Source organism: Blennius ocellaris (genome assembly GCF_963422515.1).
Source record: "Blennius ocellaris genome assembly, chromosome: 9".
Lineage (NCBI taxonomy): Eukaryota > Metazoa > Chordata > Actinopteri > Blenniiformes > Blenniidae > Blennius > Blennius ocellaris.
In genome coordinates this window covers 9,767,984-9,783,490 of record NC_137658.1, presented here as the reverse complement: position 1 = coordinate 9,783,490, position 15,507 = coordinate 9,767,984, and the positions used below count along the sequence as shown (strand labels likewise).

The 15,507-nt window shown below is 43.7% G+C and overlaps 1 protein-coding gene across 1 annotated transcript; it reads left to right on the top strand.

Moving 5' to 3' along the window:
* Positions 1–48: 48 nt before the first annotated feature.
* On the top strand, positions 49–14,360 carry spon2a (spondin 2a, extracellular matrix protein). The gene is made up of 6 exons (XM_080501990.1): positions 49–218; positions 4,197–4,425; positions 7,020–7,240; positions 12,459–12,650; positions 13,017–13,188; positions 13,348–14,360. Exons 2-6 carry the CDS (start codon positions 4,197–4,199, stop codon positions 13,533–13,535), a joined length of 1,002 nt encoding a protein of 333 aa, XP_080358116.1. The 5' UTR covers positions 49–218; the 3' UTR covers positions 13,536–14,360.
* Positions 14,361–15,507: the final 1,147 nt, after the last annotated feature.

The window sequence follows — 15,507 nt, the reverse complement described above, 5'->3', positions numbered from 1 at the left end:
AGAGCGAGAGGAGGGTAATTTGAGGAGATACAATGAGAGAGTGAGGGAGAGAAAGAGCGAGGAGGAGGAGAGAAATTTGGAAAGAGATAAAGACGGGGAACAGAGAGATTAAGAGTGATACGGCTGCCACAGATTGCTGCTGGTAGCAGAGAGAGGAAGAGAAGAAGAGCGAGCGAGTGGAGCTGTGTCCTCTGTGCCCAGGAACTGATCCAGCACAGGTAGGAGAGAGACACACACACACACACACACACACACACACACACACACACACACACACACACACACACACACACACACACACACACACACACACACACACACACTTCATTCAATCTCTTGGGTATAAAGTCCAGTTTTGTTTTGCTTTTTCAGAGAGATTCAGGTCCAGGGAACTTTAGAGACGTGGAACATTTACATAAAATAAGTTGAGATGGATTTTAATCATGAAAAGCAGCACTACATCAATCTGAAAATGAAGAGCTACAAATGAAAGAGAAGCTTGTGTGTGTGTGTGTCCAAAACAAAAAAATAAATAAATGGAGCTTCCATGGCTGAATTTACAACATGTTTCTTTTCAAGCAGAAGCAACGTGCACAGATGTCTCTTTATTTTTTACGAGTTGTCTGCGCGGCAGTCTGAGGCTGCCTCTGATCACACCGCTGATGTTTATATCCATTTGCATCCTCACAACGAGAGCCGTTTTCCCCTTCGTCAGGGCCAGACACAGTATCCTGGCCCGTGCCTGCATAAATCCATCCTCACTGTTGCTGATGTTGGAAATGTGGCTCGAGTTAAGTAAATCAAACGCTGCACAAGCGCCTCACTTTCCTTTGCTGTTTGAAGTGTTGCCTGCTCTTGTCATGATTTCCCCGTCTGACTGCATGAGAAACGGGGTTTCTGACCTCCCGTCGTGACGCACGTCTGACCTCTGTGTTCTTTTTTTTTTGTGTCTTTTTTTTTCCAATATAAATGAATGAAATAGTAGGAGCAAATATGTGCACTCTATCCAGGTTTGTGTGAAGAAAGTCTCTTCAAGCACCAACCCAGGAACACACCTTTGCCTCACAAGAGACTCTTGAGAAAATCCCAGGGAACGCAGCAAATTACATCTCTGACACCTCCTCGTTAAAAAAGAAAATAGAGCCTATCCCTGGCCGTGTGCACGAATCTCTGCTTGTGTGTGCATACCTGACTGCCTGTGTGTATGAGCGAAGGTGAATGTGTGTATTAACTCTGCATGAGACTCCTCTAATTACACAGTGAAGGAGCCATAGGGCGGCGGCGGCTACATTGGCTCTGCGCCACATCCCCTTGTTTTATTGTGTCTTGCGCCTGACAGAAAAACTGCTGTGTGTGTCTATATGTTGACTGATGACAGCAGGTCTGCGGCGAGAGCGTCGAGCGTCTCCTTAAGCGTGTAAACTTTATGTTGGTGGAAAATGAGCGCGCGCAGGAATACTGGGTTTGCCCTTCATTATCCTCCGAGGTGTTTTTCGGGCAGCAGACATCAGCTGGTTTTGTGGGTTTGTGTGTTGACTGTGGGGATTCACGAAATGTCTCTTTGGTGTGTTATAGTGCTTCTGTTACAAGTTCGGCGGGAAGGTCAAAGGGTCTGTTGAACCAAAGTCTGGGCGTAGAATGGGGAGTGATTATTGGGTATTACATGACGCCATGCCAAATAAATCATTCCAGAGGAAAGCGATCATGTTGGCCCATATCTCCAATTTAATGTTGGTGTGAAAAAGACTGAAAAATGTTAAGACTTTCTTGTCACGGGCCTGACCTGGTTTTCTATACTGCGGAGAAGCATTAATGTGAAAAACTTCGAAATCCACACAATTTTTTCTTTTTTTTTCTTTTTCTAGTAAAGTTACTTTTTGAAACAAGCTGCAGTCTTAAGTATCTCATGTTGGAGCTTCACCGGCCTCCTGCGGCGTGGCGAAGCTGCAGCCAGTGAGGTGATCAGATGACTGAGCCGGAAGATCAAAGCTGGGCGCTCTGTGTCTCCATACCCGGGGTATTTTTTATTTTTTTTTATGGCTGGTTGTTAAACCATGCAGTGGTTAATATACATTTAATAGAGACAGGGAATTGATAAAGCACCGGGGAGACATATTGCTCGCGGTCAGAAAAGTGTCGGAGTTGGAGTTTTGCAGCTATATTGGCTGAGTAATACTATCTGACCTCTAGAAATAGACTTCAGGGACAATGTGCGGCAGGACACCAGCGTTATGTGTGTTGACGGAGTGTGTGTTTGCGCTGTGGTCCACTTGCCCAGATTTAACTGTCTGCATTCTGCAGCTGCTTGGAGTTTTAGTTATGATATAGTAACCCGTGGAAACAGCACTCTCTCTCTCCCTCCCTGTAACGCACAAACGCAGCAAAGAAAATCATCTCTCATCAACTTATTAACTATCGTGTCAGATAAATAGCAGCAGCTTATGAAACAGCAAATAAATTAATTGACGTCAGTATTTTGCGACACATTTTCCACAGGTTTCTCCCTCAGCGCAGAGTTTTGGAAAATTTCTAAAAGAAACTTTTCAGATCAAATCACTGTCTCATTCTGGTGCCAGTTTGATGGTGGTTTTTGAAGCTTGTGTTTTTTTTTAATGCAGACTCTCAAAATTCATAAGTGTGGAGTGAATTTCGATGAGGATTTGGTGACAGGCTGCGCATGCAGGCAGACTGCGGGGTAGTTTGTCTCGCTGCTGGTTTGTCAGCAGCTAATTAATCTCCTTTCTTGCTACTTATGAAAACGCTGTTTTGTCCTGGACAGATGTTTCCAAGGACCACGCTGCAGGCCCATTCCTGGAACAATTGCTTTGACTTTTCTCAGATTTTGTTGCTTTGAAAGTTTTCAACAAGCCCCTATTGGTGGTAAAAAAACAAAAAAAAAACAATTTAAGAATGGATGGGAGAGTGCTACTAATTTAAATACAAAAATAAATACTTAAGACCATGTGGTGTAACTTGCTAGCACATCCAAACTTTTTCAATCCACACATGAAAAAGTACATCTTTTGCTCTTTCAGGTTACAAAGATATTTTCTGTCTTTCATAGCAAAGGCATGAAGCAACTCACTGACCGCAATGCTAATGACAGAAAAGGTGCAACAACCAGTTTTCCGAGTTGTTCCTACCACCAGCTGTTGAAATGTGGAAATAGGAGTGATAGTTTTGACAGAAATCAGGAGGTGGGAGCCGCCACATCTCGTTAAATCCGTACTACTCAGAGAGTGAAGGTGACGATCATAATGGCGGCACTCAGGGGACAGTCATTTACTTCACTAACACTTCTCTGCTATTTGAACTGAGGCACACAAGAAATAGGAATAAAAAAAAAAAAACAACAACCGTAGCACCACAATATCGCGAGAAATTAGACATCAACATGCTGTTAGTTTGAAAAACTACAAGTCTGCTGTGGGTAAGTGAAGGCGCTGACGTGATGGAAGGATGCCTATTAACTGGTGATCGGCAGAGAAATAACATACACGTTTGAAAAAAAACCCAAAACACACATTTGTTAAGAACAAAACTGGTTTCATTCTGTTATTCTCCTCCAAACCACACAACGACATATAAGGCTGTAATGTGTTCAGAGCAGTCGTCGTCGTCGTTGCATCCTAATAGAGTGTGAGTGTGACTCAGCAGCCGGCGATCGGTGGATGACCAGTCGGTGAGGTCAGTCGAGCACCAGAGCAGACAGAGTTTGCATCTTTCCCTCGGAGATGTCATCCCCTGTCGTTTTTTTTAATTTTAGCCTCCGTAGCAGACTTTACGCCGAGCCTGGTGAGTGATGGCTGGTTTTGTCCTGCCGTCAGCCTGGCCCTGGCTCAACAGCACGCTCAGTCCACCAAGGAATTTCAAAGGATTTCTTTAACTCAGCGTTTCAGGGTCGGTGGGTTCAGTAACTTTAGTTCTTTGATTAAAATGACTGTGTTGTGGTATGGCAGACAGGGGATTTCCCACCATTTATTCTAGGATTGTCTGAGATTTCCTAGAAATTTCCATATTTTCATTATTTTTTTCACAGATATACTGTGCAATGAAATGCCCTGGGCAGTTTTTTTTTTCTTTTTTTTTTTCAATATGCCATACATTTTCTTGGTAGTGAATACCCCATCAGGGAAGGGACTGTCTGCAAACCTACCGTGTACCAACGTACCGTGTCTTTTCTCTCTTTCTTTCAGATGATGTTTTCAGAGCACCTGACCTGCGGTTGGCTGCAGCAGCTACTCGTCGTACTCGTGAAGCTTTGCCTCACCTGCGCTGGACCTTTGAGACCAAGCAATGAGACGGAATGCACAGCCAAGACTCCTGCTTCCTACATCCTGGTCTTTACCGGTCACTGGAGTCCTCAGGCCTTTCCAAAACAGTATCCACTCTTCAGACCCCCCGCACAGTGGTCCAAACTCATAGGTAAGGAAATGAGAAGATTAGAAAATCCACCCTGTGTAAAAAAAAAAAAAAAAATGTTTTGAGTCTGTTGAACATGGCTTCTTATCCGCAGCGATGAATGAGGGGCCAATATTTCACAACCAAGAGTTGCAGGTGCAAAAAAGCCAATCGGGGCGGCAAAGCAACGCGAGGGTGTCCAGACCAACGCAATCTCCGCTTCGCCTAGACACAGATTCCTTTGTTTCACGTCATGTGTCGAAGGTTTACAACCTCGTAGTCGGCCGGCAGACACGAACACAGGAGGGTGAGAGATGTTAATGAGCAAAGCAGCTTGAAGCGGAGAGCAATAAGACTCGTCTAAGCGCTACCAGATGGTATCGCCCCTTTGTTTCTCAAACTACTGTTCTGTCCACAACTTTTCTTTAATATTTCTCCATTTCCTCTGCTGGTTTACCTCAGAGTCGGCAGTAAAACACCAGAGCAGTTTTTAGGGGCCGGTGAAGGTGGGTGATGATCTTTGGGGCGTTGGTGGGGTCAAACCGGAGATGGGAAGATGCGATTTGGACCATTCTAGTCTCCATTTTTCTTTTTTTTCTTTTTTGTTCTTCCCCAAGCCATGAAGCATGGGATGGCTGGCAGATGTTAGCACATGTGTGTACATGTATGTGTGTGCGTCTATTTCGCTGCTTCGTGGCGGCTGTGGCTTTGTCTGGTTTCCAGCTCTCCTAGTGGTGCCCTGCTGCCCCGCCAGAGGAAGGTGCCCTACTTACTGCTTCTCGAGACAGTCACAGGAGATTCTGACACATTTATGAAGGGATTTTTATTGTCCCTGTTTAACAGGGTGATGCAGGAGTGAAATCTTTCTCTTGGCCAGTCTGGAAGTTTTCACCACAGGGTTTGATTGACATGAAGAAATAACATTGGTTTCCATAAAGAACAACTGGTCTGCGGGACAATCTTTACAGTAAGATGCAAGTTTAAGAGTGAGTCTATGTAGGGCTTTAAAACAAAACACAGGACATAGGTGGATGGGTGGCAGGGGTGGGATAACCTGGATACTCCCTGTGGTGTATCCAGGAACATCCCTCCTCCCATCTGCTGAATTTTTATTTTCCAACAACTGGTGGCATTATATTCAATTTAAATAGTTATCAAAAATACTTTGACATTTGACACAACCAGTGTAACTTTAAAAATATATATGCTGTTTTATGTACAAGTATAATTTCTTTAAGCATTAAAGTTTGTAAACGACATTGAGAGTGTAAAAGCAAATTTGCCTGAAGTCTGTTTTCTTCAGCCATTCATCGACGCCAAGAGGGATATTAGTTGATGAGTGTCATACTATACAAGGAGATTGAAAACTTTGCCAATACTATGCTAAACACAGAGCCAATTTTAGGAAGAAAAAAAAACAAAAAAACAACAACAACATACAAACATGCAGCCTTCATTTGTGAGCTACAAGACCTATTCCTGTGTTATTCCATGAGGCGGAGCAAATTGTAAAGGCTTTGTCAGAAACAAAGCAAAACAGTAGGGGCTTCATTTTGTGACAAAAAGCAATGATAAAATAAATATGGAGTTTGCAGCAGCACAAAAAGAAACTAAAGCCGTTATGAGGTTTGAGGGTGTTTCATGGTTTGTGCAGCTTTATTGTGAAGACCAAGAGTCAAGGGACCAAGGGCACTGCCAGAAAGAAGAGGGGGATGGTTTTTATCAAGGCCAAAAAATACAAAAGCAATTTAGGAAGAGTGGGAAGGGGGCTTTGAAGCCTCGGTGGGGCTTATGTGTGTCGTGTTATTGGGTTTCAAGGTCCTGACGCTGGTGGGAGACTTGTTAGGATGGAAATGTAATTAAGTGCATAAGTAATGGCAGTTTGGGGAGAAACGAGATATTGTGTGAAGTGTGCTATGCAGGTTTTGTGTGTGGCTCGGCGTGTGTTAATACATGTGTCAGGAATATTTCAATTCAACTCGATAGCGCACGGTGACTGTGTGTGTGCGTGCGTGCTTGCGTACGTACTGTACGCAGCATTGAAAAGTGAGGCAAGGCAGAACCATCAGAGCATTTGTCAGCGTGTTTCTGGCTAACCTCACTCTGCCCTGAAAAGCACCGGCCTGAGCCAGAACCTGGGGTACAAACAGTTTAAGCTAAATCAGTGTCCTGATTCTTTACAGATTTCATAGATAATCAAAACTAAGCATACGGATGTGAAGTAAATGGCTCTATTGGCCCATATTATCACAAAAAAGCATGATTAAGACTTTATTTGAACGGCTTGAATTGATTTTTGTCCAACTTTGAGTTCGGAGCCTACTTCCTGGCCGCTCCAGACTGCAGTTTCCTCGGTGATAGATGGAGGAAAGATGTGACGGTAATATTGCAATAACGCCAAAAGACAAACATGTGTACAGTTCCTTAGAAATTGTGTTGAGGTGCAGGAAGTAGGAGGCAGCCGTAGAAATACATACAGGCTCCGTGGTGGAAATGATCTCACCGTCTGGCTGGGGCTCTGTGGTGCTTCAGTGACATTGATATACATTCCAGTGAATAGGCATCTTACTTCTGCCCTCTCCTCTTCTCAAAAATGTCTCTTTTTTTTCCCCCTTCAGCGGTCAGCCATAATCACCATTTTCATCTATGGGAGGAGGGCGCTCAAGCCAGTGTAGGGGTGCAGAACTTTGCTGAACTTGGGGTGACGGTGGAGGTGATGAAGACGGCCAAAGAGTCCAGGAAGAAACGCACAGTCGGCGCCATGTACCGAACAGCTGGCATCCCTAATGGCATCGGGTACAGCTCCACAGAAATGGTCGTGCACCCCCGGAACTCGCTGGTAGGCATAAATAAACCTCATTAGTATGATACCCATTCATAAAAGCGCACTGCGTGCACAGATGCATTGAGTCACACAAACCATCTGTTTGACGAAAAGACTCGGTCGTCTGGTGACCCGGGTCCCCCCACAACGTTGCTCATTTGCTCCGACCAAATAGTTCTTCACCGCTTTTTTTTTTTTTTCCACTATCCAATCAGACTATGTTTAGCCCCAAACGCTGCAGCTCTGTAGCCACAAACGCCCACATCCATCCTGCGCGGTCTGCACTCTGTCTGAGGCCTGGCCCACTGAACCCTGTGAGCCGAGGACAGAGGGGCCAGGATGACGTTCACAACCGGAGCTGTTTGGAAACATATTGAAAGAGGACACCACTACTTTTGGTTTATCAGATGTATAAAAAAAAAAATCAACATACCGTGGCATGTAAAGCTTATAGACTAAACTTTTTTATGCTGCCATTTAATCAAACTCAAGCTAAAACCAAAGGGAAAATAATATCTTGCTCCCATAACCCATCAAGGAAGCTCATTGTTTCATGAAACAAACACATTACAATGTGCGAACGCATTCAAATTGTTGCTTCTGCTGAGCGGCAGCATTAACAGGCTCATCACAAACGGTGTTAATTACACAAAAACCTTGAATCGATGCATTCCAGCGGTCATGCTGTGCTCTCATCTGGAAGTGAGAGTGCATGGGGTGCAAAAACAGCATCTCACGCAAGAAAAACTGCTCCTCGACTAAATCAATCTTCACAGAACTTGAATCCCCGTCACGAAGTGATGGTTGAAAGCTCGCAGCAGATCACTCCGGCTTCAACAATACCCTTATGTTAAGGTTGACACACAAACAAAGAAACGTGTTGATGTTCTCAAGGTGGCAAGACTAAAAGTGAGTTCAGGGTAAAATTCGGCCCTGATGGTGAGTGGAACAAGCTGTGAGAACATCCAAACCAGGTTGCAGAAAAAGAATGATGCTCGCCCCAGGCCCTCATAGTCAAATCACAGGAGATAGATGGAAAGAAGGAGTTACAACAGCCTCTCATACTTAAACATCTGAGCTGAAATAGCTCCACTCATCATGGCCATCTTGAACCATTCAATCCATCAGGACTAGCGGAGATTAGGTCAAACAGTGCGACAGACTTTCGCAGTCTGCATCAATATGAAATCCATCAACAGGTTTCAAAATAACCTTGGTATCATTTTTTTTTTTCTGTGCAGCTGCCTTCTCTTTTTAAATCATCTCACATCCAGGCTAAAATACTTTTATAGGCTTCAAAAAGAGTGATTAACTCACGAGGAAAATCACGTTTTTGTTTTTAATATTTTTTTATATCTGCACATGTTCGCCGTGTCACACTGATGAGTAATGAACTAAAAACCAGTCATCGATTTAAAATGCAACACAACAAAAGAGTTCGTGGAAGACCACGGAGCACCGTACCAGCTAACATAGGAGTACACGTTACAGGTAGTTTCCTGTTGTCGGGCCAGCTTCAACTGTGTTGGCGGCCGCTATTTTCTGATGGCGTGACCTGAGCTTACTTGAGTTTCAAAGCTTCTGAGTTGAAACAGACAAACACAAAAGCACGCGCAACAACCGAGGCGAGCTAGCTAATATCAGTTACAGCAGAAAGGCTAGCTCATCGTCTGTCACGAAGCCGCTCATTTCACGAAACACTCGCCAGCAGCTAAAAAGATTTACTCTCTGGTGGATTTTTTTTTTCTCCAACTTTTTTGTTCCAAACTCTTCGTCATAAACATCTTCTTTATCGTCTTCACCTCTGCCATGATGTTTGCATTAAGAAAAAATAACGAGCTAGCGTGTAACAGGGAGCATTATTCATTCGTCCCTGGACGTCATACCCACTTACCTAAGTTACTGAGGGCGAGTACATCCAAAAGGGAATAAAAGAGGTGCCTTTGAACTGCTTACACTCCAGTAAGACATCAAGATGTTTCCAAGGCTGTTATTTAAAATAAAATAGTTGCGTATTGTTCCTTTAATTAGTGAGTTTTACTGCTGCTCTGGGGCTGCTTTTGGCGGGCAGTTCACTGAGGCTCCGTGCTGATGTGGTGCAGTTGCAGACTGTTGCTTCACATTTGGTATATCCAGTCGATAAGAACAAAAGGATTTCTTCTGTATGGAGGCAAGACCCCGTCGCACTCGGTATTATGAGGCAAGCCATTGCTGCTGATTGGTCCCTAAGTCTGAGGGCAAAGCTCAAGGCTGGACTGTTTTTTTTCTTTTTTTAAGTCTTGAGCTAAATTGGTGGTCAAAGAAAAAGGGTTTGAAATATGGCACTGCGGAAAAATGTGCCATAAAGCGTCCCGTTTATTTGTCAAGTAGCTGATGAATGGGAGAGAGAAAGGTGCGAGGAGGGGGAACATTTGCTTGAGCTTTTTTAGAAATAGGTGTGTGTCTGCCCGAAAGTCTGGTGACCTACATTTGTTTATTGGTTGTTCCACCGCTTGAACCCGAGAGCCCTCAGAAATCATAAACATCTCTGTTGGAGGGCATCTTTCGTGAGTACCCACCGTGGACGGCAGCTTAACAGCTTGTCATCCAGCTATGTGATCTGTGTGACTGATTTCAAACGGCCGTCTGTTTTTAGACCGGCGTGCCCAACGGGAAATACAAAAGCGCGGCTATTGTTTGTTTGTTTCAAAAGTGACTGACGTGACTCTGTTCCCAGTTTAATCCGGTGGTGTGCTTCTTGGCCATTTCTTTCTCTCCTGCACTTATTTAGAAACGTCCACCCCCCCCACCACCGCCGCCACCTTTTTTATTTGTTACTTTATAAAACCACAAGTTCTACGCAATGCTCAAGAAATCCCAGATACATATGATTCCTATCTTCTTATTTATCAGCCTTATGTTACTGTTTTTTTTTGTTTTTTTTTATGTGTAATTCACAACGCCCGAACAAAACCAGAGAGGTACCATCCAAATATTCAGCTGTGAGAGCAGAAACTGAGACAGCAACGGCTCAGCATTAATGCGACTGTGCCTGCTCTGGGCTGTGTGCCTTCTGGGCCGACCAGCTCTCCTTAGGGCTCCGAGGGAGATTTGCTGTGATGGAGATCAGCTGAGGGGGCTCATGGTAGCTTTGAGTAACAGTCTGTGCTCCAGAGATACTTCCTTGACCGTATATTGCAAACCACAGGGAGCTGATCAAGCCAGCAGCAGGGAGAACCCCCGAGAAGACATCCTCTCTGAGAAGGCCCAATGGATATAGCAGGACGGCTTCTTGGAAAAACCGCTGGTTGAGGGGAGGACGAGGTGGATGAGAGGAGGGAGGGAAGTGAGCAGAAAAACAAGGGGGGGATTGAGGAGGATCGGCGAAGGATTTCCAATGCAGTTACTTCTCATTGTCTGTGTGTCGAACGGATCGACTCAGAGACTCCGGGTGTGGGTGTCATGCTGAGTCGACCTGCTCCATGTACCAGGAGGTCGGTCCAGCTCTATGTTCTGATCCTATCCCAGTCCCACCAGCATACCCCCACCCATTGCCCCATCCCACTCCAGGCCACCGTTTCCCTCTCCATCTACAGTTGCCCACGCCCAAACAGCCCTCCCCGAGACCCAGCAGCTTAACGTGAAAGTCCTCAAATAACAGCGTCTTGCAAGTGAGGAGGCGTTTTCAGATGTGCTGTTTTCTGGGCAACTGCCACCTTGGTGTGTGCTGACCCCCAGGCCACTTCCTGCATGAGGTCACCAGCTCTCAGGAAACATCCATCACTCGAGAGACACAGTCGAACCCAGCACAGGAAACTGAGTGGGTTGCATGCATGCACACACATGCAGGTTCTTGTATTTATAAGGTACGGAGTTATACAGAGCTATAAATCCTGACGTAGATTGTGTTGGTGCCTGTGATGTCATGAACACTGCACTCATTCTCCTGGCGATCCAACTTAATCTATTCTCCGCACGACATGCAGTCCGAACCTTGAGCGTTTGGTCCGTTTACACAGGATCAGTTTAAAAGATGAAATAAGGAATCCCACAAAAACAGTTTTCACTTTAATTTCAACCGGTTTATGGCATTTTTGTGATGAATTTGTAATTCAGTATATTTGTCCATGGTATGGAAAAAAGAGATTTGGCGGGTTAATCATTCGAACAACTTTACATAAGTTTACAGTTCCAGGGGAACTCAAAGTCAGAATAATGTGAGTTCATACAGTATTAAGTCAAAATCTACAATCAATCTGAAGACTGTGAACCTGCTCCAAAGCTTTATGTCTTCTGAGGCGTTGCTCTTGAGTTCTTCACGTCATTCAGCGTTCACATTTTCCTTCAGGAAATAAACTGCAGCTGAATCAGACGGAGCTCTGGTGTTAATCTCAAGGATATCCCACCGCTTCAGTCTGAACAGTTGTTTTGTGTCTTTTGGACGGATGTTTCATTTTAACAAGGCCCAATCTGAGTACAGAGGCTGCTGGAATGTGACGAGCAGTCGTTATTAGTCTGCCAGTTGAATTACCAGCCATGTATGGCCATGTACTAGTAAATCACTTTGATATTGGGGTCATGTGGTGGACTCTGGTGGGTCGTCAGCCGTATTTCGTGTTTTCTTTCCAAATGTTTGATTGTCGTTTCTTCATCTCGTAAAACCTTCAGCACTTCATTGAGTTTCTGTTGTCTCTGCAACGATCTGGCTTAAACATGTTGTGACAAAGCCCCTGAAGTTTAGCTCTTGAAGTCTTCTTTTGATCACTTGATGAGGAAATGTGTACACCTCCACCCACGAGGGCATTCTTGACTCACCGCTCATGAAAAGGTTTTTGTTTGTCCCTGGGAAAATGATGTTCCTCTCATCCACATGACTTGGCGGTCATCAAGTCATTTAACAGGTCAGAGTTCTCCTCTGTGCACCTGATTTCAATATAATATATCCAAATATTGAGGGTAGCAAACCAGCTTAGATGTTTCTTGGGTCAAATTTTACTTTTGTTTACTAACCTGATGAGTTCCGTTGGCACCAAACAGCTTTACAGCCAAAAATAGCAAATAATTCATGCTTTTATTCAGAGCAGTATATTTAAAACTCTTACCTAATGGTTATAATGGGCTAGAAAGCTCCTTACTTGATTACTTAGAATAAAACAGACTTTTTGAATGGATCTGCCTGCTGGAGTATTCAGTAAAATTCAAAACAAATACTGGGGAGAAAACGTTAAAGCACTTGTCTGTGTGGTCTCAACAGGTGTCCCTGATGGTGAAGGTGATTCCCAGCCCGGACTGGTTCGTCGGCGTGGATAGCCTCAGTCTCTGCGAGGGCAACCAGTGGAAACAGGACGTGACTGTTGACCTCCACCCTTATGATGCCGGCACTGACAGTGGATTTACTTTCTCGTCGCCAAACTTCCCCACCAGCCCACCAGAAAACATCACAAAGGTATGAGCTTGTGCGGTGCGATATAACGACAATAATACGTCAGACATCCTGAAGAAGTTGGAGGCGTTTTCCCTCAGTGGGGAAACAATGCAAGGTGTGAGAGCCCCCTCTTTATATTCTTAGAATATTATGCGCAGTGTGAGAACGGGACGTCATTCTTAGCTGTCTCCACTTAAATGATTGCTTGGAAACCCTCATGCCTGACCTGAAGTGATTTGACTAAAAAGGGCCCCGCTTATATAATGCACCATCTATCCTTTCCCGGCATGTGTTTGAAAGCGGGCTATTGTGTATTTGAAGTTTTTTTGAGAATCTGCCGGCTTCCGTGATGAATTATGTCTGACTGTTCTCTGCTGACCTGTTCAGATCACGTCTCAGATGCCAAACCACCCAGCCAACTCCTTCTACTATCCACGCTTAAAGGAGCTTCCACCTATTGCCAGCATAAAGTTCATTCGACAGAACCGATCACCAGACCGTCATGCCCCGATGTCGAATCATATTCTGCCCAACTCCATCAACCCCCAGCGCTTCTCAGGTATGACCATGCATCATCGTTGTTTTTTTTAGCATTTTCGGGCCCAAAATCAAAGGAAATATGCAAAACAGTTGAATTGGAACATGATTTAAGAGAAAACTGCAGAACTTTGGTAACCTCTAAGATTCTGTCATCTCTCGCTCTCCCGTCTCAACACAGCTACGCCACTGGACTGTGAAGTGTCTCTCTGGTCCTCTTGGGGTCTGTGTTTGGGCCCCTGCTCCAGAGGAGGCGTCCGCCACCGCACACGATACATCCTTTTGCGGCCAGCCAACGCTGGCGTCCCCTGCCCTGAGCTGGAGGAACAGGCCGAATGCGTACCACACAGCTGCATGAAACGCCAGTAACACCACAGAGCGTCCCAGCACACGCAGTGCCAGCACACAACACTGGGACTTTCATGTTTTTTTGTTTTTTTTTAACTGCTGGACTGAGAAACATCACTGCATCTTGAGCAGGGTCGTGCAAAGGATTGTATCGTCTTCGTTACAACCAAATTGTGGAAGTTTGGGATGCACTGTATTACCCATTAAGGCCATTAGGTTTAGAGTATACACTCGTCTGGGTCTGTTTATCTGCAGTAATGAGAGGCTGAACTCAGATTGTGTTGGAAAACGGTTGAAGAACACAGCGAAAATGATTTGTTTTGTAAAGTGACTTATAAACTATTGTCGACACAGAAGACGGACAACTGGGAAGAAGAACCGTGAGAATTTGACGTCTTATGGTTTGATCACTATCAGACAGATGTGCATTTAAATTGTTGTGGCACACCAAAGTCACAGATGCACATCTTCCACATGCTCAACCTCGTACATGAATGCACACATGTACACGCTGAAATCTCCACACAAAGGTCCTTGCACATTCTGCATACCTTTACAGGCGTGGAGGCATTAGTTTACATAGATATCCTATACATGCTTGGCACACGAAGCTCTTTTAAAATAACCCTACACCTAAATTTATAAATATCACCTAATAGCTCATTCAGAGCTTCCAAACCTGTCGAGAGAAGATGGACAAATTACAACAAGATGCAGGTTTTCGTAACCGGATGAAAGATTGTATTTGTAATATTGTATCTTTTTATATTTGACTGTTGAGATTTTGTACATATTGTATGATGTATCGTATCTTGTGTAACTCATGAATAAATGTGGAGGTGTGTTTTTCAAATAGAAAACATTCGTGTTACTTTGTCTCCACGGATCATTTAGCTGTTTTTACAAAGGCAAAAATGCTCATTTAAAGCTCTACAAATGGGGTACATTCTGGATTTGCACTGCTCTTGATAAGCACAGCATTGATGTGCACAGGGAGAAGTTTCACCCATATTGACACTTCTTATTTTATATCAACAGAACCCACAGCCTCCAGGCACAAATATACCCCCCAAAAATATCACACTAAGAAAAGGTTGTGATGCTTTTAGTTGGCCAGAACAAAAGTCACAGATTTATATCGATGGGCATTATTCATATTACCGTCTCTCTTCTAAACGTTGATAGCTTCATAGCTTTTTGGCCTGTGCTATTTGAAACGTGGTATTTGTTCTGTGGGATCATCCCAAGAAACCCTGACTCCCCCATTGCATTGCAACACTGAAAAGCAGAGGTTTGTGGCGAAGCAGCGCCGCCTACTGGTCATAATCAAGGTACCCACCTCGTCAAAGATTAGGATTAGGACGATGATGATGACAATGATTTATTCTTTGTGGATATATTATTTTAAAGGAAGCCATTACGTGACTAAATTATTTTCCAAAAATTATTACTATCATTATTATTTTTTTTTTTAGAAATAACATGCTGTAAATATAATAAACACATTACAAGTATGGAACATTCTAGTTGAGTGGTTCTTAAGCTGTCTTGTGTCCAAGTACCTCCATCGTAACTCGTAAGATTAGGAATATAAGCTGTTTTCATCATATTTAATGCTATATATGAATTTCATTTTATATATTTATATTCAAAACTTTATTTAACTGAAAACAGCGATGTTGTTTTCCCACATAAGTTTGAAATAAACCTTTCAGAATAAACTCATAAATGAATAAATAAATCAATTCATAATAAATAACTTGATCCTGTTTTGATCATTATAATATTCGAATTGAAATTGTATATTCTTTTCTCTATGTGCCACTAGAGGGAGCCAGTGTACCACAGTGTCAGAATCTATAGTTCGGTTGTATGGAATCACCGGAGTCCCAAACTTGAAAATAAATAAATGTGGAAATATGAAGAGAATCAATAATAGAAACGTCTGGAAAAAAACAAAAGCGATACAATGCAAATCGGCAACGGCTGTGGG